Source organism: Salvelinus fontinalis, chromosome 21, assembly GCF_029448725.1.
Source record: "Salvelinus fontinalis isolate EN_2023a chromosome 21, ASM2944872v1, whole genome shotgun sequence".
In the NCBI taxonomy this organism is placed as follows: Eukaryota; Metazoa; Chordata; class Actinopteri; order Salmoniformes; family Salmonidae; genus Salvelinus; species Salvelinus fontinalis.
Genome location: NC_074685.1, coordinates 47475190 through 47502998, shown reverse-complemented (window position 1 = coordinate 47502998; position 27809 = coordinate 47475190). Strand labels below are relative to the sequence as shown.

General features: G+C 43.4%; 2 protein-coding genes across 2 annotated transcripts in view; both read left to right on the top strand.

Annotated features, from left to right (window-relative positions):
- The window catches only part of LOC129819043 (A disintegrin and metalloproteinase with thrombospondin motifs 19-like), a 169110-nt gene extending 152155 nt beyond the window's left edge, over nucleotides 1–16955 (top strand). Inside the window, exons 22-23 of the mRNA XM_055875548.1 lie at nucleotides 5748–5925; nucleotides 12720–16955. Of these exons, the coding sequence (XP_055731523.1) occupies nucleotides 5748–5925; nucleotides 12720–12871 (330 nt within the window). The 3' untranslated portion in view covers nucleotides 12872–16955. The remainder of the gene's footprint in view (nucleotides 1–5747; nucleotides 5926–12719) is intronic.
- Nucleotides 16956–17967: 1012 nt separating this feature from the next.
- On the top strand, nucleotides 17968–27084 carry LOC129818289 (major intrinsically disordered NOTCH2-binding receptor 1-like). Its single transcript, XM_055874032.1, has 3 exons — nucleotides 17968–18114; nucleotides 23220–23468; nucleotides 26878–27084. The coding sequence occupies exons 1-3, from the start codon at nucleotides 17968–17970 to the stop codon at nucleotides 27082–27084; spliced, it is 603 nt and encodes a 200-aa protein (XP_055730007.1).
- Nucleotides 27085–27809: the final 725 nt, after the last annotated feature.

The following is a 27809-nucleotide window of genomic DNA, read 5'->3' as shown; positions in this document are numbered from 1 at the left end:
TTTTGTATGTTCAATGTACTGTGAACTCCATGTTTACTGGACGGTGGCAATACTAATAATTAGGGTTGCACATTTTGGGGAATATTCAGAGGTGGAAACTTTCCGTGGGAATTAACGGGAATATATGAGAATTAACGAGAATATATGGGAATTAACGGAAACATATGCAAATGAATATTAATACCATTTAAATGTAGATATATTTACCATATCATATGGAGACAGAAACATAAACCTTTTACCTTATCATAAGTAGACAATAATTGCAAAATGATTAGATCCTTCCAATAGAAAAAAAAAACAATTTAGTTACGAATTGAATTTAAATTAAATGAGTTGACTCTTCACATGGGATGATTTCACTGAACAACAAAAGAAAGGGAATATTGAATGATCCTCAATGATCCATCGCGTCTCCCAAAAACGTTTTCAACATCTGTAAAATGATAGTGTAGAAACTAAAGCTTTGGTTGTCTTCCTCTCAGGCTTCCATGTCTTCTCCCTGGACCTCCTCAATGTCCACCTCTTGGACATCAGACTCTGAGGCCTCATCTTCACTGTCACTTTCCAACCTTTTGAGGATGGCTCGTTGTCAGGGTCAAAAAGCCTCAAATTTGCCCAGATGGCCACCAATTTTTCAACCCTTGTATTGGTCAGCCTGTTGCATGCTTTGGTGTGTGTTCCCAAACAAGGACTAGTTGCGCTCTGAGGTGGCTGATGTTGGTGGGATTTGGAGGATGATGGAGGCAACAGGGGAAAGAGCCTCAGATCCACAAAGTCCCTTCCACCAGGTGGCTGATGAGATATGTTGGCACGACTGTCATATTGCATCTCCATCCCAAAGCCCTGCTTGGAAGTGTATTTCGCCAGACTGCCAAGAACCTTGCCCTCATCCAGGCCAAGGTGGCGAGACACAGTAGTGATGACACCATAGGCCTTGTTGATCTCTGCACCAGACAGGATGCTCTTGCCAGCATATTTGGGGTCCAACATACACGCTGCGGCGTGATTGGGTTTCAGTCAGAAGTCTTCACGCTTTTTGATGTATTTCAGAACTGCAGTTTCCTCTGCATTTAGCAACAGTGAAGTTGGCAGGGCAGTACGGATTTCTTCTCTTACATCTGCAAGCAGAGTCTGAACATCAGACAGGATGGCATTGTCTCCCTCAATCCGTGCAATGGCTACTGCTATAGGATTCAGGAGTTTCTGGCTGCTTACCACTCTCTCCCAAAATACATCATCCAGAAGGATCCTTTTGATGGGGCTGTCCATATCGGCAGACTGTGATATGTCCATTTCTTGGAGAGACTCCTTCCTCTCCAGGAGACTGTCAAACATGATGACAACACCACCCCAACGGGTGTTGCTGGGCAGCTTCAATGTGGTGCTCTTATTCTTCTCACTTTGCTTGGTGAGGTAGATTGCTGCTATAACTTGATGACCCTTCACATACCTAACCATTTCCTTGGCTCTCTTGTAGAGTGTATCCATTGTTTTCAGTGCCATGATGTCCTTGATGTGCAGATTTAATGCATGAGCAGCACAGCAAATGAGTGTGATGTGAGGGTAGGACTCCTCATGAAGCAGCCTTCATGTTCACAGCATTGTCTGTCACCATTGCAAATACCTTCTGTGGTCCAAGGTCATTGATGACTGCCTTCAGCTCATCTGCAATGTAGAGACCTCATCTGCAATGTAGAGACCTCATCTGCAATGTAGAGACCTCATCTGCAATGTAGAGACCTCATCTGCAATGTAGAGACCTCATCTGCAATGTAGAGACCTCATCTGCAATGTAGAGACCTCATCTGCAATGTAGAGACCTCATCTGCAATGTAGAGACCTCATCTGCAATGTAGTTGTCCCTTGTATCTGTGCTCTTGTAGAATACTGGTTGAGGGGTGGAGATGATGTAGTTAATTATTTTCTGACTACGTTCCTCCATCGAGTCAAAAAAACTTCTGATTCTAGAAGGACCATGAGCTGTTGCTATCGATAAGGTGTCTGATTCATCATTTTCACCTCGAATAGAAGTAGAAGGACTTTTGTCAGAGGTTGCTTGTTGTGAGCGCTGAGGGAACTTTATGCACTTGGCAAAATGATTCTGCATCTTTGTTGCATTCTTCACATATGATTTTTGCACAGTATTTGCAAATGTACACAGCTTTTAATTTGACATTTGCTACAGTGAAATGTCTCCACACATCAGATAGCGCTCGTGGCATTTTCCTGTAAAGATTAGAAAAAATTTGTTAAAAAAATACAAATATAATTCCATGTACATATAAATAGTTAAGCAGTTTGATTAAACAACTCCTTTGTAAGATAAATGTTTTAAAATGAAACATGTATGGAAACAGGTGAATTAACAAGCTAAAACCCCAATGGTAGCAAAAACTAACTACCGGAAATTGTTAACAAATTAGAAATGATTTAAACACACTTTGCTGTAGGCTACTATTTACTAGTTAACAAAAAATCTGTATGTCATATAAAATATATTCACCCCACCCAGTACTGTAATCAAAACTTACCAGAAAGCATGTAGTCCCTGGCTCAGACAGTGTAGTAATGTGGGCAGTGTGGGCTCAATAGCATCTCATTAGTGTGCAAGATTTACATTTACATTTAAGTCATTTAGCAGACGCTCTTATCCAGAGAATCATCTGTACATGTGATGGAAGAATGCACTGTGGATACAGAGGGTTACAATTCCATTAAATTGGGGATAGTTTAACCAAAATATGCCACAAGACCTAGAAATGCCTTGTGTGTATCTGTAACGGCGTTCCTCTCTCTCTTCATAAGAAGAGGTGGAGTAGTGATCGAGCCAAGGCGCAGCGGGTTGTGAATACATGATGATTTATTAAATAAACAAAACAGACCAAACTAAGACGAAAACAAACTATACTTGATATAACTAACAAAATAACAAAACGATGTAGACAGACCTGAACAAACGAACTTACAAATACACGAAGCACGCCGACACAGGAACAGACTACATAAACGCACGAACAAACCGAAACAATCCCGTATGGTGTAACATTGACACAGAAACAGGAGACAATCACCCACAACGAACACTGTGACAACGCCTACCTAAATATGACTCTTAATTAGAGGAACGCCAAACACCTGCCTCTAATTAAGAGCCATACCAGGCAACCCAAAACCAACACAGAAACAGAAAACATAGAATGCCCACCCAACCTCACGTCCTGACCAACTAACACACATAACAACTAACATAAATAGGTCAGGAACGTGACAGTATCTCACAAAAAAGGTTAACTGTAAGCTAACGTTTTTGATGAATTTAAGCAAAATTCCCCAAATTTACATGGAAAATGTACCGGAAAGTTTTTGACCCTTTGCAACCCTACTAATAATCCACATTTCCACCGTGTTAACAGTTGACTCAGATGGCTCGTCCCTTTGTGAACATTGTTCCAATGGGATGGCAAAAGGGGTGAGGTTGTGAGAACTGGGAACGGACGCTTTGTTTTCGAGTAATCTTTTTTTTCTCTTATTTGCTTCGCCTGTGGCTTGCAGAACCACAAATCCCTTAATATGTGACTATAAACCACATCATGTGTGGTAATGCTAATAAAAATACCCCTAGATGACTTGACATAGTCGTTATAACATGTTCACAGCCTACTGTAGCCGTACAGTAAATACATGGGAATGAACTCAATCACACCTATAAAATATTTTTAACTAAATCTATCCTTATATAAATACATGGGCTTACTTTTACTTTTTGAAAAGCGTATTTGATTATTTCCTGTCTGTTGCATTGTTGTATTCCACGTCTAGATCTCTGTCTAGATCTCTCTCTCTCTCTTTCTCTCTGTGTGGAAATCTGGAAATCTACAAATTGTCATGGAGAGTGCTCTGTCATATCACTGCCAAACCCTGAGATGTATTTGCCATCTTCCCGAGTCTCAGTATGGCTAAAGCAGACTAATGTATCGGGTGAATAGGAGCGCCGCCGAGGCTGTTCTCTCCCCGCTCACCCCGTTCAGACATGCCTGATCCCCAACATGCTGTTCTAGTCACAACAGCTGTCTGTTATTTAAACACTCACCTCCACAGAAATGCATTACGAAGTTAGCTCATGTCGAAAAAGCCTCGAGTTGAAAGCGGACGGACTCCATCTCTCCAACCCCCACTTCTTTGAATGTCTAGAAAGCTGTTTTTTAAAAAAGACATTGGAGAAGGGATTACAAGACTATATTAATCTGGCTCTGCCACTATTCATCGCCTATTCATCGCAGCGCCTCCTGTATAAATTCACTCTGTCTCTGCCGGGTTGGACATATTTAGGCCTGAGTATCTCTGTGTTTTGGCGAACAGCAGCCGACCACGGAAACAGCTCGGGCTGGCCGCAGCCAATCGCTGAAGCCGGTGTTCCACTCATGCCTTGGCAGGTCTTTCACCTCAGAGACTTTTGGCTTGGCCCAAGTGAGTGATGCAGGCTCATTATATGGAACACTCATACATACAGCCACATACTGGGGCACGGACCAGGGACTGTGGTAGGTGACACTTAACATGAGGTCAAAAGTCATAATGCTTTCGTAATCAAACGGATATCATATCATGGTCAAACTCATTCCATGAAGGGCAGGAGTGTCTGCTATTATTTCTTTTCAATGTGTCCAATTAAGACCTAGACAACCAGCTGAGGGGAGTTCCTACCTCATCAATTAAGACCTAGACAACCAGGTGAGGGGAGTTCCTAACTCATCAATTAAGACCTAGACAACCAGCTGAGGGGAGTTCTTAACTCACCAATTAAGACCTAGACAACCAGCTGAGGGGAGTTCCTAAGTCATCAATTAAGACCTAGACAACCAGGTGAGGGGAGTTCCTAACTCATCAATTAAGACCTAGACAACCAGGTGAGGGGAGTTCCTAACTCATCATTTAAGACCTAGACAACCAGCTGAGGGGAGTTCCTAACTAATCAATTAAGACCTAGACAACCAGGTGAGAGGAGTTCCTAACTCATCAACTGAGACCTAGACAACCAGGTGAAGGGAGTTCCTAACTCATCAATTAAGACCTAGACAACCAGGTGAGGGGAGTTCTTAACTCATCAATTGAGACCTAGACAACCAGGTGAGGGGAGTTCCTAACTCATCAATTAAGACCTAGACAACCAGCTGAGGGGAGTTCCTAACTAATCAATTAAGACCTAGACAACCAGCTGAGGGGAGTTCCTAACTAATCAATTAAGACCTAGACAACCAGCTGAGGGGAGTTCCTAACTAATCAATTAAGACCTAGACAACCAGCTGGGGGGAAATCCTAACTAATCAATTAAGACCTAGACAACCAGGTGAGGGGAGTTCTTAACTCATCAATTAAGACCTAGACAACCAGCTGAGGGGAGTTCCTAACTAATCAATTAAGACCTAGACAACCAGCTGAGGGGAGATCCTAACTAATCAATTAAGACCTAGACAACCAGGTGAGGGGAGTTCCTAACTCATCAATTAAGAACTAGACAACCAGCTGAGGGGAGTTCCTAACTCATCAATTAAGACCTAGACAACCAGGTGAGGGGAGTTCCTAACTCATCAATTGAGACCTAGACAACCAGCTGAGGGGAGTTCCTAACTCATAAGTATGAGCTCATAACAAAAAGTAAATATATTATTATTATTATATTTTGCATTGTATTTGACATTATGGCCACTGACATAATCTTATGCTGTGTGTTATGGTGTTGACAGTGCTCGGTCACCTGTGGTAAAAGCATGCAGTCCCGGGTTATCCAGTGCATGCACAAGATCACCGGGCGCCACGGCAACGAGTGCTTCTCGTCGGAGAAGCCGGCGGCGTACCGGCCATGTCAGCAGCAGGCGTGCAACGAGAGGATCAACGTCAACACCATCACCTCGCCACGCCTGGGTGAGTATCACGCAACTTGTCATCACTGTCACCACCTCCCGAGTTCATGTTTAACAGGGTAGGGATCCCTTCCAATTCAGTTCCGAAATGTTCTTCAGAAAATGAATTGGAGAATTGCCGTTTTATCAACACAGTTTATTCTTAAAGTTAAAATAGATTGAATATCAAAGAAGGCCAGAACTCACTTGATGCTTGCATGGGTTTAAGACACGCCGAGAAAAGACAAGAGTTGAGCTCTATATTCAGCTATAGACCGATCCTGATAATAATTAATCTATAGATTAATATAATAAAATAATAATAAATACCTAATAATAATGTCCTGTTGTTTCTACTACTTACAATAACTGTTCTCCAGACACAGCTTGTATCACCATTCCAGATCCCTTACCTATCGTAGTTTCCCAAGTTCATCGAAAGTTCCCAACGGTTGTTCTGTCTCATTATTTGAGTACAGTACGAATCCATTAGATACATCATCCGTCTCGCGCACAACGGGCTCTCTGACAGACATCGCGCTGTGTAGGGTTTCCAAAAACGTATCCTCAAAGTATCTCGAGCTCATTCCCGAGTCAGTTCAAAACCCATTAATTGGCGAGCGTTGATGTGGAAAGTTTGGCCCACCACTTCCCCGGCAAGGCGGAGGGCCCCGGCAATCTAAATGTGCCATGTTTTGATGACTTCATTAAAAATATTATGTGCGGCCTCAAGCTGTGGGATTATGCTGTGTTGTATAATACCGCCTATTCACAAGCATGCCAGACACACCACTCAACGACCTCCGTTGACCCCAGACACAAGTGCCATTTTTTTTTTTTTTTTTTTAAAGCCTGCAGTGAATTTCACAGTTTATACGTTCCACCAACCCTTCTGCCCACTCGTCCTTGGGTGTGTCCCTATGGGCCCTGGTCATAAGTAGTGAACTAAATAGGGAATAGGGCTCTGGTCAAAAGTAGTGCACTACATAGGAAATAGGGTGCCATTTAGGATGCATTCACTGTGTTTATGGGCTGGATGGTACCAGATGACGACGTTTGAAAATGTTGAGCCTTCTGGGAAGAGTGCGCATAGTTGATCATAAATTGCAGCTGGGGAAGAGTTGCTGAAGCTGGGGCTGATTCTGCTGAGGTTGAGAATGAGGCTGCTGAGGTTGAGACTGGGGCTGATTCTGCTGAGGTTGAGAATGAGGCTGCTGAGGTTGAGACTGGGGCTGATTCTGCTGAGGTTGAGAAGGAGGCTGCTGAGGTTGAGACTGGGGCTGATTCTGCTGAGGTTGAGAATGAGGCTGCTGAGGTTGAGACTGGGGCTGATTCTGCTGAGGTTGAGAATGAGGCTGCTGAGGTTGAGACTGGGGCTGATTCTGCTGAGGTTGAGAATGGGCTGCTGAGGTTGAGACTGGGGCTGATTCTGCTGAGGTTGAGAATGAGGCTGCTGAGGTTGAGACTGGGGCTGATTCTGCTAAGGTTGAGAATGAGGCTGCTGAGGTTGAGACTGGGGCTGATTCTGCTGAGGTTGAGAATGAGGCTGCTGAGGTTGAGACTGGGGCTGAGGTTGAGAATGAGGCTAGCCGAGGTTGAGACTGGGGCTGAGGCTGGGGTTGCTGAGTTTGAGGTTGGGCTGAGGCCGGGCGGATATATGGCATGATGTTTATAATTAGTGTACGCCGGCTCGCGTTCTCGTTGCGAGCAGAGATGCAGCTGGAGGGAGGGATGTCTGTGGTACGCACCAGGGTAGCAGCTCTGCCCCCCCCCCCCCCCCCCCCCCCTAAAACCTTCACAGCTGGTAATGCTAAGCTCCTCCAGGAATCTGGAAAATATGAACGTTTGTGCCTCAAGCCTCTCTTGCATTCATTTTTTGTGTATTATTTTTTATTCACTCCCATTCATTTCCTGTTTATCCATTCTATTTAGAACAGACATACGTCTGTTGGAGTACAATGTACAGTCAATTGAATCTGTATAATGGTACAATAGAGATTGAAGGAGAAAAAAACAGACAATTGTCTGCTCAATAGTCTGTTCAATGTGAGATTAGGGCTACAAAGTATAAAATAAAACAAAAATACTATGAAAACATGCTTAGACACAAGGCTAGCCCACAATCCACACAGTTGCCATGGATATAGGACCAATACCACTGACATACATATTACCATGCAGTCAATAGCAACTAATTCTATCACTGTTTTTGCATACAATCAGATAACGTCTCTCTGTTCCTACTTCCCGCCTACAAGCAGCAACTCAAGAGGGAACCATCAACACAGAATAGTAAAGTGCTGGACAGAGGAGGCAGACTCAATGCTGTTTTGAGAATAATGATAGAACTACAGTACCAGTCAAAAGTGTGGACACACCTACTCATTCAAGGGTTTTTTCTTTATTTTTTTTACTATTTTCTACATTGTAGAATAATAGTGAAGACATCAAAACTATGAAATAACACATATGGAATCATGTAGTAACCAAAGAAAGTGTTGTTAAACAAATCAAAATATATTTTCTATTTGAGATTCTTCATAGCCACCTTTTGCCTTGATGACAGCTTTGCACACTCTTGGCATTCTCTCAACCAGCTGCATGAGGTAGTCACCTGGAATGCATTTCGATTAACAGGTGTGCCTTGTTAAAAAGTTCATTTGTGGAATTTCTTTCCTTCTTAATGCATTTGAGCCAATCAGTTGTGTTGTGACAAGGTAGGGGTGGTATACAGAAGATAGCCCTATTTGGTAAAAGACCAAGTCCATATTATGGCAAGAACAGCTCAAATAAGCAAAGAGAAACGACAGTCCATCATTACTTTAAGACACCTCCCCCCCTCAGAACAGTCTCAATTTCATGAAGCATGGACTCTATAAGTTGTCGAAATCGTTCCACAGGGATGGCCCATGTTGACTACAATGCTTCCCACAGTTGTCAAGTTGGCTAGATGTCCTTTGGGTGGTAGATCCTTCTTGATACACACAGGAAACTGTTGAGCGTGAAAAACCCAGCAGCGGTGCAGTTCTTAACACAAACCAGTGCACCTGGCACCTATTACCATACCCTGTTCAAAGGCACTTAAATCTTTTGTCTTGCCCATTCACCCTCTGAATGGCACACATACACAATCCATGTCTCAATTGTCTCAAGGCTTAAAAAATTCCTTCATTAACCTGTCTCCTCCCCTTCATCTACACTGATTGAAGTGGATTTAACAATTGACATCAATAAGGGATAATGGGGCCTCCCGAGTGGCACTTGTCTAAGACGCTGCATGGCAGTGCTAGCTGTGCCACTAGAGATGGTTCGAGTCCAGGCTCTGTCGCAGCCGGCCGCGACCGGGAGACCCATGGAGCGGGTCTCCCGGAAACAGTGTTTCCTCTGACACATTGGTGCGGCTGGCTGCGGGGTTAAGCGGGTGTTGTACCAAGAAGCAGTGTGGCTTGACTGGGTTGTGTTTCAGAGGACGCACGGCTCTCGACCTTCGCCTCTCCCAAGTCTGTACGGGAGTTGCAGCGATGGGACAGGACTGTAACTACCAATTGGATACTATGAAATTGGGGAGAAAAGGTGTACATTTAAAAAAAGAAATAATAATATTAATATTTGAGATCATAGCTTTCACCTGGATTCACCTGGTTAGTTTATGTCATGGACAGAGCAGGTGCCCTTTTGTACACTCAGTGTACAACATCAGTCACAGGTTTCATTAGGAAATGTGTTGATGATGTTGTACCCACAATAACAATCCGGACATACCCCAACCAAAAACCCTGGATGAACGGAGAAATCTGTACCATGCTGAGAGCCTGTATAGCAGCGTTCAATGTCAGTAGAACGAATCCCGATGACTCGGTGGTGCGCGATGCATACATGATAAACAGATATGAGCATATTTATGGACGCAGAAAGACAATACAGACTCAAACTTTTAATTGAGGTTCGACAACTCAGATCCGCAACGCATGTGGCAACTACAGACTACAAAGGTAGACAATACCGAGCCATCCAGGAGGACTCTCGCTGTTCCAGACGACTAGGTGCTTTCGCTCTCCGAGGCTGACGTGAGGAAAAACTCTCAAAAGAGTGAATGCTCACAAAGCCGTCCACCCAGATGGCATCCCTGGCCACGTCCTCAGAGTGTGTGTTGACCAGCTAGTGGGCGTCTTTTCAGACATCTTCAACCTATCCCTGTCCCGGGCTGTATACCCCACTTGCTTCAAGGACACCATCATAGTCCCAGTGCCCAAGAAAAAGAAGGTGACATGCTCAAATGACTATCGCCACGGTAATCGTGAAGTGCTTCGAGAGGCTGGTCATGTTCTGTACAGCACCCTCTGCAACTGGATCTTGGACTGCCTGACGGGCAGACTACAGGCTGTGAGGATTGGCAACAATCTCTTAACACAGGGGCCCCCCAGGGGTGTGTCCTCAGCCCTCTGCTGTACTCTCTGTTGGCTTTGCACGACACCAACTCCATCATCACGTTTGCTGACGACACCACGGTTGTAGTCCTGATAACCAACCAAGACGAGTGAGACTATAGGGAGGAAGCAGAGGGAACATGCACAGATCCACATCAACGGGACTGCAGTAGAGAGTCAACAGTTTTAAGTTCCTCTGCATCCACATCAGAGGACTTGACATGGACCAACACCACCACCACTCTTGTCAAGATGGCTCAACAGCGTCTCTATTTCATAAGTCGGCTGAAGAAATTCATCATTACGCCCCGGATCCTCTCCAAATACTACCCCTGCACCATTGAGAGTGTCCTGACCGGTTGCATCACAGCCTGGTACGAGAATTTCTCTATCTACGACTGTAAGGTCCTCCAGTGGTTGGTGAAGACAATTTTTATCTACAATGCAAAAAACAAAATATATATATATATATTCTACTGAGTCATTTACTTTGTTTATATTCTTATTTTAAATAAAACAAATTAAAAATATGGTATTATTATTGTTTCTTATTGTTGTTGCATTGTCCAGAAGGAACCTGCAAGTAAGCATTTCATTGAACGGTGTATACCATGTGTATCCCATACCACTAATAAAAACACTGTTACACCTCTACTACTGTGTATCAGTCGCAATAACAATGGGCTCAGCCGCGCAGCAGCAAACTAGACTTAGCAGTTGAATTTCCCATGAAGCCAAAAATATGACTCAGACTTTTCCTATGAAGCCAAAAGGATGACTCAGATGTCGGGAGGCAGAAGAATGAAGAGGTGTGAGTTGTTTTACTGTCTGTCGCCATGCCGTTCCCACTAATCCCACCCCAGCCACTGGTGTTGTGTTCCGTTGTGTTTGCCTTGGTGGAGACTTCACGCCATCTCAAAAACAGCAGAACGCCATCAAGAGAAAGTTACGTCTCAAATGGCACCCTATTCCCTATGTAGTGAATTACTTTTGACCAGGGCCCATAGGGGTCTGTAATGCACTAGGGAACAGGGGGCCATTTGAGATACATCCAGGGAGTGGCAGCCCTCTTTAGCCGCCTCTGGAATGTTCCGAGGTAGATAGAGACCCATGGCAGTCCCAAACGGCACCCTATTCCCTACGTAGTGCACTACCGCATGAGCCCTGGTCAAAAGTAGTGCACTACATAGGGGATAGAATGCCATTTGGGGAATCAACCAGCGTTGGTGGTCCCATCGCAACGTTTCATTGGCAAAGAGGGATGTTTACAACTCCTGCCTTCATTACCAAGGCCTGTTCGCTTCAAGAAAATATGTCAACACAGTGTCTGTGCTCCCGAGAGCTGAGTTTATTCAGAATGCTGCCGATGCAAATGGAATGCGATGGAACGGTCATAATATAATGTTTTGTTGATTGTGTGACAGAGTAGTGTGTGTTGCAGAGTGCCGACTCCCCTACCCAACAGCCCGAAACAAAAATGAAACAAGGTTATCCTCGTGACCTTGCGTCTTCTTGAGAACTCTGCTCTCGTGTAAACGGGTGTTAATGGACTGAGGACAGATTTTACTAGAGAGAGAGACAGAGAATGAGACAGAGAGAGAGACAGAGAGACAGAGAGACAGAGAGAGACAGAGAGAGACAGAGAGAGACAGAGAGAGACAGAGAGAGACAGAGAGAGACAGAGAGAGACAGAGAGAGACAGAGAGACAGAGAGAGACAGAGACAGAGAGAGAGAGACAGAGAGAGAGAGACAGAGAGAGAGAGACAGAGAGAGACAGAGAGAGAGAGACACTATTTGGAAGCTTTTGGACAATATAGGACTGCTTGAGTCTGTGGGAATGTGCAATAATCTGCTTCTGCCATCATCTTTTAGTCATTGTGTGTTTAGGTGTGGCTAATAATTTGCTACTATAACACCCATTCTTTTTGACAGCCCTGAAATTACAATGTGGCAACTGGACTTTTAATATAATCTCTGTTTTACATGATAGATTTGGATTTATATTTTTATTTAATCTCCAATGAATGCAAAGTTGAATCAGTACAAAGAAAAGTAAATGCGAAATGTGTATAATACTGCCACCTATTGGTGATGCACTGGAATAACCATTTGATAAAAAGCCATGTTCATCTGTTATTCAGTTAAAACTGCATGCAAAAACAAAACTTATTGTATTCACATGTATAGGTGTTACAGTACATGGATGTTTCCTAATCCTGGTCCTCTGCACTAACACCCATTTCAACCAATCACAGGCTTGATGATGAGTTGAATCAAGTGGGTTACTGCTAGGCTGGAACAAAAATGTTGACCATTTTGGATCCCCAGGACCAGGATTAGGAAACTGTGCACTATGTCAAACTGAATCTCTCCTTTCATCCTCCGTAGCTGCCCTGACGTTCAAGTGTTTACGGGACCAGTGGCCGGTTTACTGCAAAGTCATCCGCGAGAAGAACCTCTGCCAAGACATGCGCTGGTATCAACGCTGCTGTGAAACTTGCCGGGACTTTTACGCACAGAAGATGCAGCAGAGGAGTTGACCCTCCCCTCGCCCCCTCGCCCCCTCCTTCCAGGGGCGAACTTAGGTGTCAAATCCTATTTATGTATATCAAGTGCACTTATTCCAACACGTGGGATGGACAGAACACACCTGTTTCAATCAAACCAGCGGTAGATTATAAGCACTGTAAATGTGTCATTAGTACGTTGTGTTATTGGTATTGAGTCCATACTATGTCATGTTATTGGTATTGAGTCCATACTATGTCATGTTAATGGTATTGAGTCCATACTATGTCATGTTATTGGTATTGAGTCCATACTATGTCATGTTATTGGTATTAAGTCCATACTATGCTCATGTTATTGAGGTTGAATCGATACTATGTCATGTTATTGAGTCGATATTATGCTCATGTTATTGGTATTGAGTCCATACTATGCTCATGTCATTGAGGTTGAATCGATACTATGTCATGTTATTGAGTCGATATTATGCTCATGTTACTGGTATTGAGTCCATACAATGTCATGTTATTGAGTCCATATTATGCTCATGTTACTGGTATTGAGTCCATATTATGCTCATGTTGTTGGTATTGAGTCAATATTATGCTCATGTTACTGGTATTGAGTCCATGCTATTACCATATTTTTGGTATTGAGTCGATACTATGGTAATGGTATCGGTATTGAGTCGATACTATATGATGTTATTGGTATTGAGTCGATACTATGTCATGTTATTGGTATTGAGTCGATACGATGTCATGTTATTGGTATTGAGTCGATACTATGTCATGCTCATGTTATTGAGTCGATATTATGCTCATGTTATTGGTATTGAGTCGATACTATGGACATCTTATTGGTATTGAGTCGATACTATGGTCATGTTATTGAGGTTGAATCAATACTATGTCATGTTATTGAGTCGATATTATGCTCATGTTATTGAGTCGATACTATGTCATGTTATTGGTATTGAGTCGATACTATATCATGTTATTGGTATTGAGTCGATACTATATCATGTTATTGGTATTGAGTCGGTCTAAGCACATCTCTTTTGAGGGTGTAATTGTTGACCAGCCTTCACCTGAGATCCGTTGAGCTGATATACTGTAGATCTACATAAGGATCCAACTCTTTGGTGTTTTTGGAGAAGTTTTTGTTTTAATAATGTTAATTCATGCTAATATTTTGTAAATGTCTTACTATTTTCCATACTGTATTTTTCTGATTTATCTTCATTAATATCACATTGAAAATCAGACAAAATCCATCAAGGTATATCACTTGTAGTTTCCATAAATTTAGTTAACCCCGTATAATGTAACCAATGCAATAGTGCCAAAAGTGCAAACTACAAACTTCATCAAGCGTACCATTGGTACCACCTAGGTCTACTGGTACCACCTAGGTCTACTGGTACCACCTAGGTCTACTGGTTTCCTATCAGTTTCTTCCAACAAAAAAAAAATCCCGCACACTGTTTATCCTCCCAAGTACCACTGTTTATCTTCCCAAGTACCACTGTTTATGCTCCCAAGTACCACTGTTTATCGGACAACCTTTCTATCTGTAAGGATCTTCATCAGGTCAAAACAACCTGACGAAACGACCTGACGAAACGACCTGACGAAACGACCTGACGAAACGACCTGTCGAAACGACCTGTCAAAACGACCTGACAAAACGACCTGTCAAAACGACCTGACGAAACGACCTGACGAAACGACCTGACGAAACGACCTGACGAAACGACCTGACGAAACGACCTGACGAAACGACCTGACGAAACGACCTGACGAAACGACCTGACGAAACGACCTGACGAAACGACCTGACGAAACGACCTGACGAAACGACCTGACGAAACGACCTGACGAAACGACCTGACAAAACGACCTGTCAAAACGACCTGTCAAAACGACCTGACAAAACGACCTGTCAAAACGACCTGTCAAAACGACCTGACAAAACGACCTGTCAAAACGACCTGACAAACAAACCTGACGAAGATCCTTGTGGATGGAAACGTTGTCTGATAAAAGATGCTATTTGGGAGCATAATTAGTGTGTTGGACTTTCTGTTTTTTTTCTCAAGTTTACTTCTTTAGCCCAACACAAACATTTCTATCTATTTCAGCATTGGTGAACTTCATGCTATCTGCTTGGTATTAGCCACTGCTGAGACTTTGGCTTCCAGCCGTGAGTAATTACAATGACGTTCTTGTCCTTCGTCTAGTTTAGCAAAAATGTGTTTAGAGACACAAATGGTACTGTATGTTTAATCTATTTCAAACAGAATTCACAATACTGTCCATTTAGAAGCAATACTGAAAGCATTACAGCTGCAAAGACACTTATGTTTGATTGCTATGATGTTTTAGGGTTGAGGACTTTCAGCGCTTCATTTGCTTTGTACATGTTTGGCTTAATGTCGAACACTGTAAGCAACAATGTGGCTTTGGAGGGATTTGGATAATTGATGACACTTCTAGTAACGACAGCAAATATATTCTTATTATTTAGCTTAAATGTCTCTGTAGTAACGTGGTGCTAATTAGTGTACTTGAGTGAACTTTTGGGGATCTAGGCTTAAACATAAAGTGTTGCCAAATAGCCGAGGCTTGCTTAAAGTTGGAGAAAATACCTTATTGTAACATTTACCTGAATTAATCTATGTCTATGCATATGTTAACAATGGTGCTGCCTTAGGATCTGTTGGGACTGAAACAATTGTGTGGAAAGCTTGAAGACCCACATCTTTTCCCTCAAAATCTAACATTGACATCAGGGGTGTGTTCAGTACGTCACATAGCGGTCTTCACCGTTTAATTCAACGGAAATGGTACTGTACTGAACGACCATTTGAAGAACGGTGTATGGTGTGTGTGCTGCCTAAACCAGACCTTTACCATGATAAGGCCAGACCTTGCTCGACATTGCGGGGGCCAGGTTTGTCCTGCGTCCCACAGTCATGTGAGATTGTATGGTGTGTGTGGTACCGCACAAGTTTTGCGATTTAAAAAAATGGTCGCACACATATTGATCAGGTCACACCCATATTGATCGGCCCACACATATATTGCTCAGGACACACCCATATTGATCAGGCCACACCCACCAAACGGGAGCAAACATACCTCAAAGGCTGTTACAGGAACGCTGCGCATCGTTTGGGGGAAATGTAGTTCAGTAGCAAACGTTGAATCGAACTGAATGTATCCCAGTTACGTGAATGTATCCCAGTTACGCGCACGGATCTCTCCAAGTTAGGATTTGGATCTCAGTGTCTTCAGGAGGGTTTCTAAAGGGAAATTATCCTCCATTTTAAAATCACATGATCTGTATCAATATTTCAAAATGTGTTTCAAAATCACTAAAAGGGACACTATTTAGTCATATAGTAAACTATCATTCATATTTTTCGCCAAATAGTTAGTACAGTATGGCCTACCTTGGTTGTGTACACCAGGATGAGCCCACGGCTGTCTTGTATGTTAAAGTCAATGTTAGAGCGACAACATCTGAACAGCAAGCTGCTTCACTAGAACAATCTGCTGTACATTATACTGTACACTATTCACACAACGATGACTGTTTCTAGTGTATCACTCCACGGCCCTCTACTTGAATAGAGATAATGTAGAACTAAGAAACACTGTACATGTTTACACTGAAGTACTGCTGCACTGGTATGGGTTGGCTCTGGGGTGAAGTATCCCCTAGGTACAGCTCTAGGATCAACTTCCCCCCCCTCAACCCTGACCTTAAGAATTAGTGGAGAAAAAAAAATGCTAAAGTGACCCTAGATCAGCGTCTAGGGGCAACTTCACCCTACTCTGGTTCCCATGAGCCCTCAGTCTAGGCGTCACGTGGTGCAAAAAAATACTGCTTGGTTTATACCTTCTGTCATTGGCTGAAAACAAGTTGAAGTTGAGTGTCGTTGAAATGAATTAAAATTGACATTTTATAGCACTGTAAGACCGTGTCATTTTTTAATGGCTCCTACATACCTGTATGTAGCGTTGTCTCGTAATGTCTTGCGGTTGTGTAGGAGAAAAAACTGCCTGCATATCATGTTCCTGAGAAAATAATAAAATAGATTCTCCATTATTTGTTTGTTCCTATGGTTTCCATGTCATATTGTATTGCTTGGATTTTACTTGAAGGCTAAAAGTTGTCCTCAAAACAACTATATAAATAAATACAAATTGTAAGCCTCATTTTTTACCAACTGAGTCATACCGGGCCACTAATTGTTGCTCCTAGATCAGGCCTGTCAATGAACACAATTAACTATACAGATTCCTGACTTATTATTGTGTCTCAAATTCAGGCCCATTTCTACAAGGTTACAGCTTACCAGATACCACTTGGAATTTTGGTTCCGGGTCTGGTTGCCTAAACCAGATAATTACCATGATAAAGCCAGACCTTGCTCAACATTGCGGTGCCAGATTTTGTCCAGCAGTCATCTGCTATCAGGGATATAAACCTTTCATTTATTCTGAGTCTGCCTCAAATGGTGAAACTTTGTAACATATTAATACCTGAGATATATAACTTCTGTGGATTTAATAAGACTACTACAGTTTATTACTTAAGGGAAAAAGTCTTACATTGTACAAATCTTGCATTGTCTTGCATAGCCTATGATACTTATAGCAATTTCCCAGTACTGTACTAGTTACAGCCTAATCAAGGGCTTGATAAATGTTGATCAGTTAAATCAGTAAATCAGCTGAGCTCCTATTGGAATAGATCAACTAAATGTATAGGTTTGGGAGACACTTACTTATATAAATATCACACCTTAGAGCATTGTATTAGCCTGGCATTAGACAATACTCAGGTGTACAGGTGTCTGTTACCTGGGGTATGACTCCACCATGTCACCCTGCTGCCTGGCACCGTTGGTTAGTTCCCATCACAAGAGGTCAGGTTAGGTTACACACACCTGCTCATAAATAGCGGCTCATCAATAATTCCTGATCTGATGGAGGCACCGTGTGTAGCCTCATGTGTACGGACCAGAATTGCGTTCAACAAGGCAAACAGTGTGTGAACGTATGCCTGGTTGAACGCGTCTCAGCTCCTGTAGAGCTCTGGCTAAAGAGGACCTACGATGGACATATCGGTTCTGCCCAACAACAACCACCCGGATAAGTTATTTCAGCTGGACGTGGGGATGCTGCCGGCCACCCACGGGATGTTCCAGGTCGGGGCAGCTCTGTCGGGGCAGAGGCAGTGGAGTAACCAAGTCTATCAACAGGTAGGCCATCTGTCTGTGTCCTTTAAGTCTAGTAGACTTTCACTGTTAAAGGCAGGTACTCATATGATATCTAATGGAAGGCTTGTCTGCTTGGAGTGTCTTGGTCATGTAGATTCAGTATGTATGTAATGGTGTGAATACCTCTGGCTCAAATTTAAGTCTAACTATAAGGACAGCACTTTATTTCAAAATCTTGCACTTCAGGTAATCCAAACAATTTAGGTGAATACTTCAAGCCAAACTCAGAGGTGCTTAAAATCTGTTTAACTAGGCTAATTGAATTGAAGTGTCATTTAAAATGCTCATTGTCTTCCCATCATTTCAATAAAAGGAATATTTGATTGATCTCTTTTCTGTAAGTAACAGTGTTCTGGTAAAATACACATGAAAGATAGGCCTATTTTATTTGTGTGTAAAACAAAGATATACTAAAATAAGAGGTCCAAGTAACGTGTTAAGTTTCGTGACGCACACAATGACAGCTATTGACCTTCCAATGAATAGTAATGAATGGTCATAGTGTGTCACGTTCCTGACCTATTTATGTTAGTTTTTGTGTGTTAGTTGGTCAGGACGTGAGGTTGGGTGGGCATTCTATGTTATCTGTTTCTATGTTGGTTTCGGTTTGCCTGGTATGGCTCTTGATTAGAGGCAGGTGGTTTGCGTTTGCCTCTAATTAAGAGTCATATTTAGGTAGGGCATTTCTCACTGTTTGTTTGTGGGTGATTGTCTCCTGTGTCCGTATGTTATGTTCGTACCACATGGGACTGTAGCGTTTGTTTGTTTCGTTTTCGTTTCGATGTCGTCTGTTTCCTGTACGTAAGTTTATGTTTAGTTATGTAAGTTTATGTTCAGGTTTCGTCAACGTCGTTTTGTTATTTTGTAGTTTGAAAGTGTTTTGTTTCGTTTCGTGTTTGCCATCATCGTTGTTTAATAAAGATGGCTTATTTCCCAAAGCCTGCGTTTTGGTCTGAGGATCCTTCTCTCCTCACCTCATCCGAGGATGAGGAGAGCGTCACCCGTTACAGAATCACCCACCAAGCTAAGACCAAGCGGCAAGGGAAAACGAAACGGAGTAAGGGACAAGACAAGGATTTCTGGACATGGGAACAGATAATGAATGGAGAAGGTCCCTGGGCTAAGGCAGGAGAAAATCGCCGTTCTCAGGAAGAGAGGGAGGCAGCTAAAGCCCAGGAACGGTGGTTTGAGGAGGCAGCAAGGAGACGTGGCTGGAAGCCCGAAAAGCCATGGGAACAGGTGGAGGCACTGAGGAGAGCAGAGGCTACCGGAGAGAGGAACCGGAGCTATGAGGGAACGCGTCTGGCACGGAAGCCGAAAAAGCCCGTAAGTAATTCCCAAAAATTTCTTGGGGGGGGGCTAGGAGATAGTGGGCCAAGGGCAGGTAGGAGACCTGCGCCCACTTCCCAGGCTTACCGTGGAGAGCGGGAGTACGGGCAGGCGCCGTGTTACGCAGTAGAGCGCACGGTGTCTCCTGTACGAGTGCATAGCCCAGTGCGGGTTATTCCACCTCCCCGCACTGGGAGGGCTAGATTGGGTATTGAGCCAGGTGTCATGAGGCCGGCTCAACGCGTCTGGTCTCCAGTGCGTCTCCTCGGGCCGGCATACATGGCACCTGCCTTACGCATGGTTTCCCCGGTTCGCCTACATAGCCCGGTGCGGGTTATTCCACCTCCCCGTACTGGTCGGGCAACCGGGAGTATTCAACCAGGTAAGGTTGGGCAAGCTCAATGCTCAAGAGTGCCAGTACGCCTCCACGGTCCGGTATTTCCGGCACCACCTCCCCGCCCCAGCCTAGTACCTACAGTGTATACACTGTATACACTATATACACTAGGCTACCAGTGCGTATCCTGAGCCCTGTTCCTCCTCCACGCACTCTCCCTGTAGTGCGTGTATCTAGCCCGGTGCCTCCAGTTCCGGCCCCACGCACTAAGCTACCTTTGCGTCTCCAGAGCCCTGAACCCACTGTATCTTCTCCCCCTACTAATCCTGATGTGCTTGTCCTCAGCCCGGTGTCACCAGTGCCGGTACCACGCATCAGGGATAGAGTAGGCTTTGAGAATACAGTGTGCCCTGTCCCTGCTCCCCGCACTAGTAGGAAGGTGCTTGTCATTAGCACGGTGCCTCCAGTTCTGGCACCACGCACCAGGTCTACAGTGCGCCATAACCGGCCAGAGCCATCCGTCTCCCCAGCGCCATCTGAGCCATCCGTCTCCCCAGCGCCATCTGAGCCATCCGTCTCCCCAGCGCCATCTGAGCCATCCGTCTCCCCAGCGCCATCTGAGCCATCCGTCTCCCCAGCGCCGTCTGAGCCATCCGTCTGCCAGGAGCCTGCAAAGCCGCCCGTCTGCCATGAGCCTGCAAAGCCGCCCGTCTGCCATGAGCCTACAGAGCCATCAGCCAGACAGGAGCCGCTAGAGCCATCAGCCAGACAGGAGCCGCTAGAGCCGTCAGCCAGACAGGATCCGCCAGAGCCGCCAACCAGACAGGATCTGCCAGAGCCGCCAACCAGACAGGATCTGCCAGAGCCGCCAACCAGACAGGATCTGCCAGAGCCGCCAACCAGACAGGATCTGCCAGAGCCGCCAACCAGACAGGAGCAGCCAGAGCCGTCAGAGAGCCATGAGCAGCCAGAGCCGTCAGAGAGCCATGAGCAGCCAGAGCCGTCAGAGCGCCATGAGCAGCCAGAGCCGTCAGAGCGCCATGAGCAGCCAGAGCCGTCAGAGCGCCATGAGCGTCGAGAGCCGTCAGCCTGCCATGAGCGTCGAGAGCCGTCAGCCTGCCATGAGCGTCGAGAGCCGTCAGCCTGCCATGAGCGTCGAGAGCCGTCAGCCTGCCATGAGCGTCGAGAGCCGTCAGCCTGCCATGAGCGTCGAGAGCCGTCAGCCTGCCATGAGCGTCGAGAGCCGTCAGCCTGCCATGAGCGTCGAGAGCCGTCAGCCAGCCATGAGCATCGAGATTCGTCAGTCAGCCATGAGCTGCCCTTCAGCCTGAAAAGGCTGGATACCCAGAACTGCCCATCAGTCCAGAGCTGTCTCTCTGTCCGGAGCTGCCTTTCAGTCCGGAGTTGCCCCTCTATCCTAATCTCCCTCTCTATCTTCACCTATCTCTATATTCTTATCTATCCCTCTTTCTTGATTTATCTCTCTGTCCCGGTGTTGTCCCTATTGGATATGTTGTTAAGGGAATTTTGTGGGGGTCAAAAGAGGGTGGACATTCTTGGAGGGAGGAAGTTAGGATGGATTATGGTGGGGTGGGAACCGCGCCCGGAGCCTGAGCCACCACCGTGGTTAGATGCCCACCCAGACCCTCCCCTAGACTTTGTGCTGGTGCGTCCGGAGTTCGCACCTTGTGGGGGGGGGTACTGTCACGTTCCTGACCTATTTATGTTAGTTTTTGTGTGTTAGTTGGTCAGGACGTGAGGTTGGGTGGGCATTCTATGTTATCTGTTTCTATGTTGGTTTCGGTTTGCCTGGTATGGCTCTTGATTAGAGGCAGGTGGTTTGCGTTTGCCTCTAATTAAGAGTCATATTTAGGTAGGGCATTTCTCACTGTTTGTTTGTGGGTGATTGTCTCCTGTGTCCGTATGTTATGTTCGTACCACATGGGACTGTAGCGTTTGTTTGTTTCGTTTTCGTTTCGATGTCGTCTGTTTCCTGTACGTAAGTTTATGTTTAGTTATGTAAGTTTATGTTCAGGTTTCGTCAACGTCGTTTTGTTATTTTGTAGTTTGAAAGTGTTTTGTTTCGTTTCGTGTTTGCCATCATCGTTGTTTAATAAAGATGGCTTATTTCCCAAAGCCTGCGTTTTGGTCTGAGGATCCTTCTCTCCTCACCTCATCCGAGGATGAGGAGAGCGTCACCCGTTACATAGTGAAAAGTTATTGCATCAGTGTTCCATCACCATGCTTGCCAAAGATCACAAAGGGGTTTACACATAATAAACTGACATTCTTTTTGAGTTGCAGACAACTGTGAATTGATTGATTCAGTCTGGATTCGTTCTTTTTCAAATGTATATCCAACTCTCCATCTTTGTTGTTTTTAAGTCAATATGGCTACATAATTAACCACAGCTTCTGGTTGCAGTAGAATCATGAGTCAAACAGGAATGAGTCAGTCATTGGAGTTCAATGAGAATAACAAGTGAGCTTATCAGAATTGGTTAAGGTTCACAGTTTCTCAGTCTGTCCATATCTCCTTTTCTGCATTTTACACAATTAATTGATGAGTGAAAGGCTGTGAATCGTTTCATCATGTTCCATCATTTAATTGCTGCTCCAAACAAGAGAAGAAGATGGATCATTCCGCCGTCTGTTTTTGCAGTGAACACACAGACATGCAGGAATATTGGTACTTTGAATCACCTGTGTATATGCATTACGGATGCATTATGGGCCATGTATGAATACATGAATAGCCTTTACTAAAGAATACTGTCATAAGGAGCTATAATAATAATGGTAAAAGAATAATTAGTAAAAAACATAAGTTAGTTGAAATCAAATAAAATAATTTAAATACAGTAAGACATTGTTAGTTTGGCAAAAAAACCTAAGCAAACATTTGTGGGTTACATCTTTTGTCCAATGGAAAATAATTGCAAAAAAGGCAGATGACCTATGTAGCAAATTAGGCTAAAGTATCATTTGAGGGCTCACTAATGCAATAAAGTGAGCAGAAAGTAAACAATTTACACTAAATTGTTTGTCTTTCACAGATACCATTTAAAACAATCTCAGACACGTAATAAATTAACACAATTAAGTTGAATTTTTTTTTAAAAATACATTGTTATAACTGACAAAGCACAAAGCATCCACTCTGGGAGTAGGACCATTATTTCAGTCTGCTTGTTGCATCGAACAAGGCTGGCCAACTGAGACTTTGTTAGGTGTGATAGAAAGGCACAACAAATGCATTATGCACAGCTGGTTTAAAGAAAGTAATGACAAAAGTATATCCCCTTGTTTCCCCTAGTAACATCCCAAAATGGACAGGGAAAAACACTGTTACCACAGTCAAAGTAATATATAAAGACAATTCCCTTTTTCCCTCTCTCTCTCCATCTCTTTCCTCCCCCAGAGGGAACGTAGGACTGTGAGTGACACTAGGCCTTCCCCGTCCCCCGAGGGCAGCCCTGTGGTGTTTGTGGACAGATACCTGGAGAAGCACATCACGCCGCACACCTTGAATTCCAAGATCAAGAGGAACCCTCTGTACACAGACATAAGGACTATAGACATGGGGGAGAACCAGAAGTCCAAACCCTCCTGGACCATCCAGGAGTTTGACAGACACTCAATCCACTCCAACCTGGCAGGCTATCTAAAGGTAAATTGAAGACTTTAAAGGCAGGCAGGCAGACAGGTAGACAGGCAGGAAGGCAGAAAGGCAGACAAGCAGGAACACAGACAGACAGGCAATCAGACAGGTAGACAGACAGGCTGGAAGACAGACAGACACAGGCAGGCATACAGGCAGTCAGGCAGACAGACAGACAGACAGGAAGGCAGGCTGGAAGGCAGACAGACAGTCTGGAAGGCAGACAGGCTGGCAGGAAGACCGGGTTTAGATTTACAATAACATCAGCAACAGTAGATCAGTTCCAGGAAATAGAGCATGTTTTGGATATACAGACTTTGTCACTGTCACACAAAGTCACATATGCCAAGTAAAATAAGTTAAGATATCGCAAATTTGGCAGTGATGTCTCCTTCTCTTAGACTTGAAGTAACTGTCTCCTGAAGCATAGAGGCTGATAATGGGAGGCTACATGCAAGTTGACCTTAAAATAAGGAGAGCTGGAGGTGACAGCATGGGATCAAGTCCATGCAGACAGTATTAAATGCTACATATACACATCCACAGTCCAAAACTACACACTACTAGTGCCTGGCAAACTTCACAGCACCAATTGTTATCCCTTTGATGTTTGCTCTCGGCGGTAGCTGATTATCTGTGATACGTATCCTTGAGCAAACTCCCACAGAAAGCACCATCGTAACTCCATCAGGCAGCTAATGTTTCACCTGACCAAACCAATCAGCCAAGTGACAGCTGATATACCATCCTCAAAGTCCCCAACCAAGGCACTGTGGGACACGTCAGGGACTATGACTGTCACCCAAACCAATGCTGCACAGGCTAGCCGAAATCAAATTAAAAACTCTCAACGGGCACCTCCAACATCGCCAGCAGGGAGTCAGCTCTGCAATGAAGATGACAAGTGTAATAGCATCCAATTATTTCCCTGTGAAAAATAATACAAAGCTGTCCTTTTTATTACTGAATCACAGAGCAGTGAGGGATATGTTGTTTTTATTGCTGAATTAGAGTAGTGAGGGATATGTTGTCTTTATTACTGAATTACAGAGCAGTGAGGGATATGTTGTCTTTATTGCTGAATCACAGAGCAGTGAGGGATATGTTGATTTTATTGCTGAATCACAGAGCAGTGAGGGATATGTTGTCTTTATTGCTGAATCACAGAGCAGTGAGGGATATGTTGTCTTTATTACTGAATTACAGAGCAGTGAGGGATATGTTGTCTTTATTACTGAATCACAGAGCAGTGAGGGATATGTTGTCTTTATTACTGAATTACAGAGCAGTGAGGGATATGTTGTCTTTATTACTGAATCACAGAGCAGTGAGGGATATGTTGTCTTTATTACTGAATTACAGAGCAGTGAGGGATATGTTGTTTTTATTGCTGAATTACAGAGCAGTGAGGGATATGTTGTTTTTATTGCTGAATCACAGAGCAGTGAGGGATATATTGTCTTTATTGCTGAATTAGAGTAGTGAGGGATATGTTGTCTTTATTACTGAATTAGAGTAGTGAGGGATATGTTGTCTTTATTACTGAATTACAGAGCAGTGAGGGATATGTTGTTTTTATTACTGAATTAGAGTAGTGAGGGATATGTTGTCTTTATTGCTGAATCACAGAGCAGTGAGGGATATGTTGTCTTTATTACTGAATCACAGAGCAGTGAGGGATATGTTGTTTTTATTGTTGAATCACAGAGCAGTGAGGGATATGTTGTCTTTATTACTGAATTAGAGTAGTGAGGGATATGTTGTCTTTATTACTGAATTACAGAGCAGTGAGGGATATGTTGTCTTTATTACTGAATTAGAGTAGTGAGGGATATGTTGTCTTTATTGCTGAATCACAGAGCAGTGATCAATAAGTCATACTCGTTTCTTTCCCGTCTCCATAATGAAATCAGAAATCCGGTATGTGCCGATGGTTTGATAGAAATCTGGTAAGTGTCGATGCGCAGAACAGCGCAAACTGGCTGTAACCAGAATAGAAAGAGGAGTGGGAGGCCCCGGTGCACAACTGAGCAAGAGGACAAGTACATTAGAATGTCTAGTTTGAGAAACAGACACTTCACAAGTCCTCAACTGGCAGCTTCATTAAATAGTACCCGCAAAACACCAGTCTCAACGTCAACAGTGAAGAGGCGACTCTGGGATGCTGGCCTTCTAGGCAGAGTTGCAAAGAAAAAGCCATATCTCAGACTGGCCAATAAAAATAAAAGATTATGATGAGCCAAAGAACACAGACACTGGACAGAGGAACTCTGCCTAGAAGGCCAGCATCCCGGAGTCTATTTCTATTCTGGTTAGAGACAGTGTGCGCTGTTCTGTGAAGGGAGTAGTATACAGCGTTGTACCAGATCTTCAGTTTCTTGGAAATTTCTCGCATGGAATAGCCTTCATTTCTCAGAACAAGAATAAACTGACGAGTTTCAGAAGAAAGTCTTTGTTTCTGGCCATTTTAAGCCTGTAATCGAACCCACAAATACTGATGCTCCAGATACTCAACTAATCTAAAGAAGGACAGTTTTATTGCTTCTTTAAATCAGAACAACAGTTTTCAGCTGTGCTAACATAATTACAAAAGGGTTTTCTAATCATCAATTATCCTTTTAAAATTATAAACTTGGATTAGCTAACACAATGTGCCATTGGAACACAGGAGTGATGGTTGCTGATAATGGGCCTCTGTACGCTTATGTAGATAATCCATAAAATATATACTTTTAAATCAGCCGTTTCCAGCTACAATAGTCATTTACAACATTAACAATGTTTACACTGTATTTCTAATCAATTTGATGTTTTATTGGACAAAACAAATTGCTTTTCTTTCAAAAACAAGGACATTTCTAAGTGACTTTTGAACGGTAGAGTATGTGCATTTCTCCATCACTACAAATGTACAGTATAACATTTACAATATTATTGTACATTTTACACTGTAAATTTGTAGCAATTGAGCAATGTACATATGTATATGTATAATGCACAATGTCTAGTTTGATGTGCTGTTTTACTTATGATGCAGGCTATTGTTTTACTATTATTACAATAAAATCTACTGATTATTACTCATGTATAATGTACTTTTTAATTAGAACTTACATTGAAATACATGTATTTTACTTTATAGCCTGTTTCATCTCTTTTGCTAACACTTTCCTTGAAGTGGATATGCTTACATGCAACAGTCATAATCATTACATCTAATGTGACATAAACCCTTATAACTGCTTATAAACAGCCGACTTCAGCTCATGATAACTAACGCGTCGCGAAGCTATAAGTAGCTTTATCCATTGTCATTGAAAAAATGTGTCATAACCTGTCGTCACATGTTATTACACACCTATAATGACTGTGTCGCGATGTCGTCGTTACACTTTCAAAATGCTCCCTTTTGTTTCAGGAAGAAGAAAAAGGACCACGGGATCTAGATTTTTGGTTGGAGGATGTCTACACACCTGGTTACGACTCCTTGTTAAAGAAGAAAGAAGCGGAGATTAAAAGGAACAGACTTTGCAAAATACTGACCTATGTCATTCTGTCAGTGTGCGTCATCATTATCATCATCACAGTGCCAATTGTAGTCACCAGAAATGTAAATAAACCGTGACTGATTTGTAGAATCATGCCAAGGTGGGTCAAATTCTTTCAAAAGGTTTAGGATGTCTCATCATTCGCTATAACATGTACAGTAGGCTATTTGTGTTTGAAACACATTGCGTATTTGGGACTATTGTGGCATATTGTTCATACTCTCACATTTATGAAAGACATGAGAGAAGACACTTGAGCTGTCACAATTCACAAGTGCTTATTTAAGCAATAAGGAACGAGGGTGTGTGGTATATGGCCAATATACCACAGCAAAGGGCTGTTGTTAAGCAAGACAAAACGCGGAGTGTCTGGACACAGGCCTTAGCCGTGGTATATTGGCCATATATCACAAACTCCCGAAGTGCCTTATTGCTATTATAAACTGGTTACCAACGCAAATTAGAGCAGTAAAAATAAACATTTTGTCATACCCGTGGCATACGATCTGATATACCATGGCTTTCAGCCAAACAGAATTGCGGGCTCAAACCCCCCAGTTTATAATGTCTTATAAATAACATGACTAGGTAAAAAAAAAATCGGGAAGCTGAGCATTTCACACCTGATTAACTAATGGATCATGATTAGTTGCTTATTTGAATCAGGTGTTTGATCACACAGTCCTGTGCTCCGTAGTCACAAAGTGTATCACAGTAGGAGTGCTGATCTAGGATCAGGTCCCTCCTGTCCAAATAATCTCAGTCATTATAATCAAAAGGGAAATCTGACCCTATATCAGGA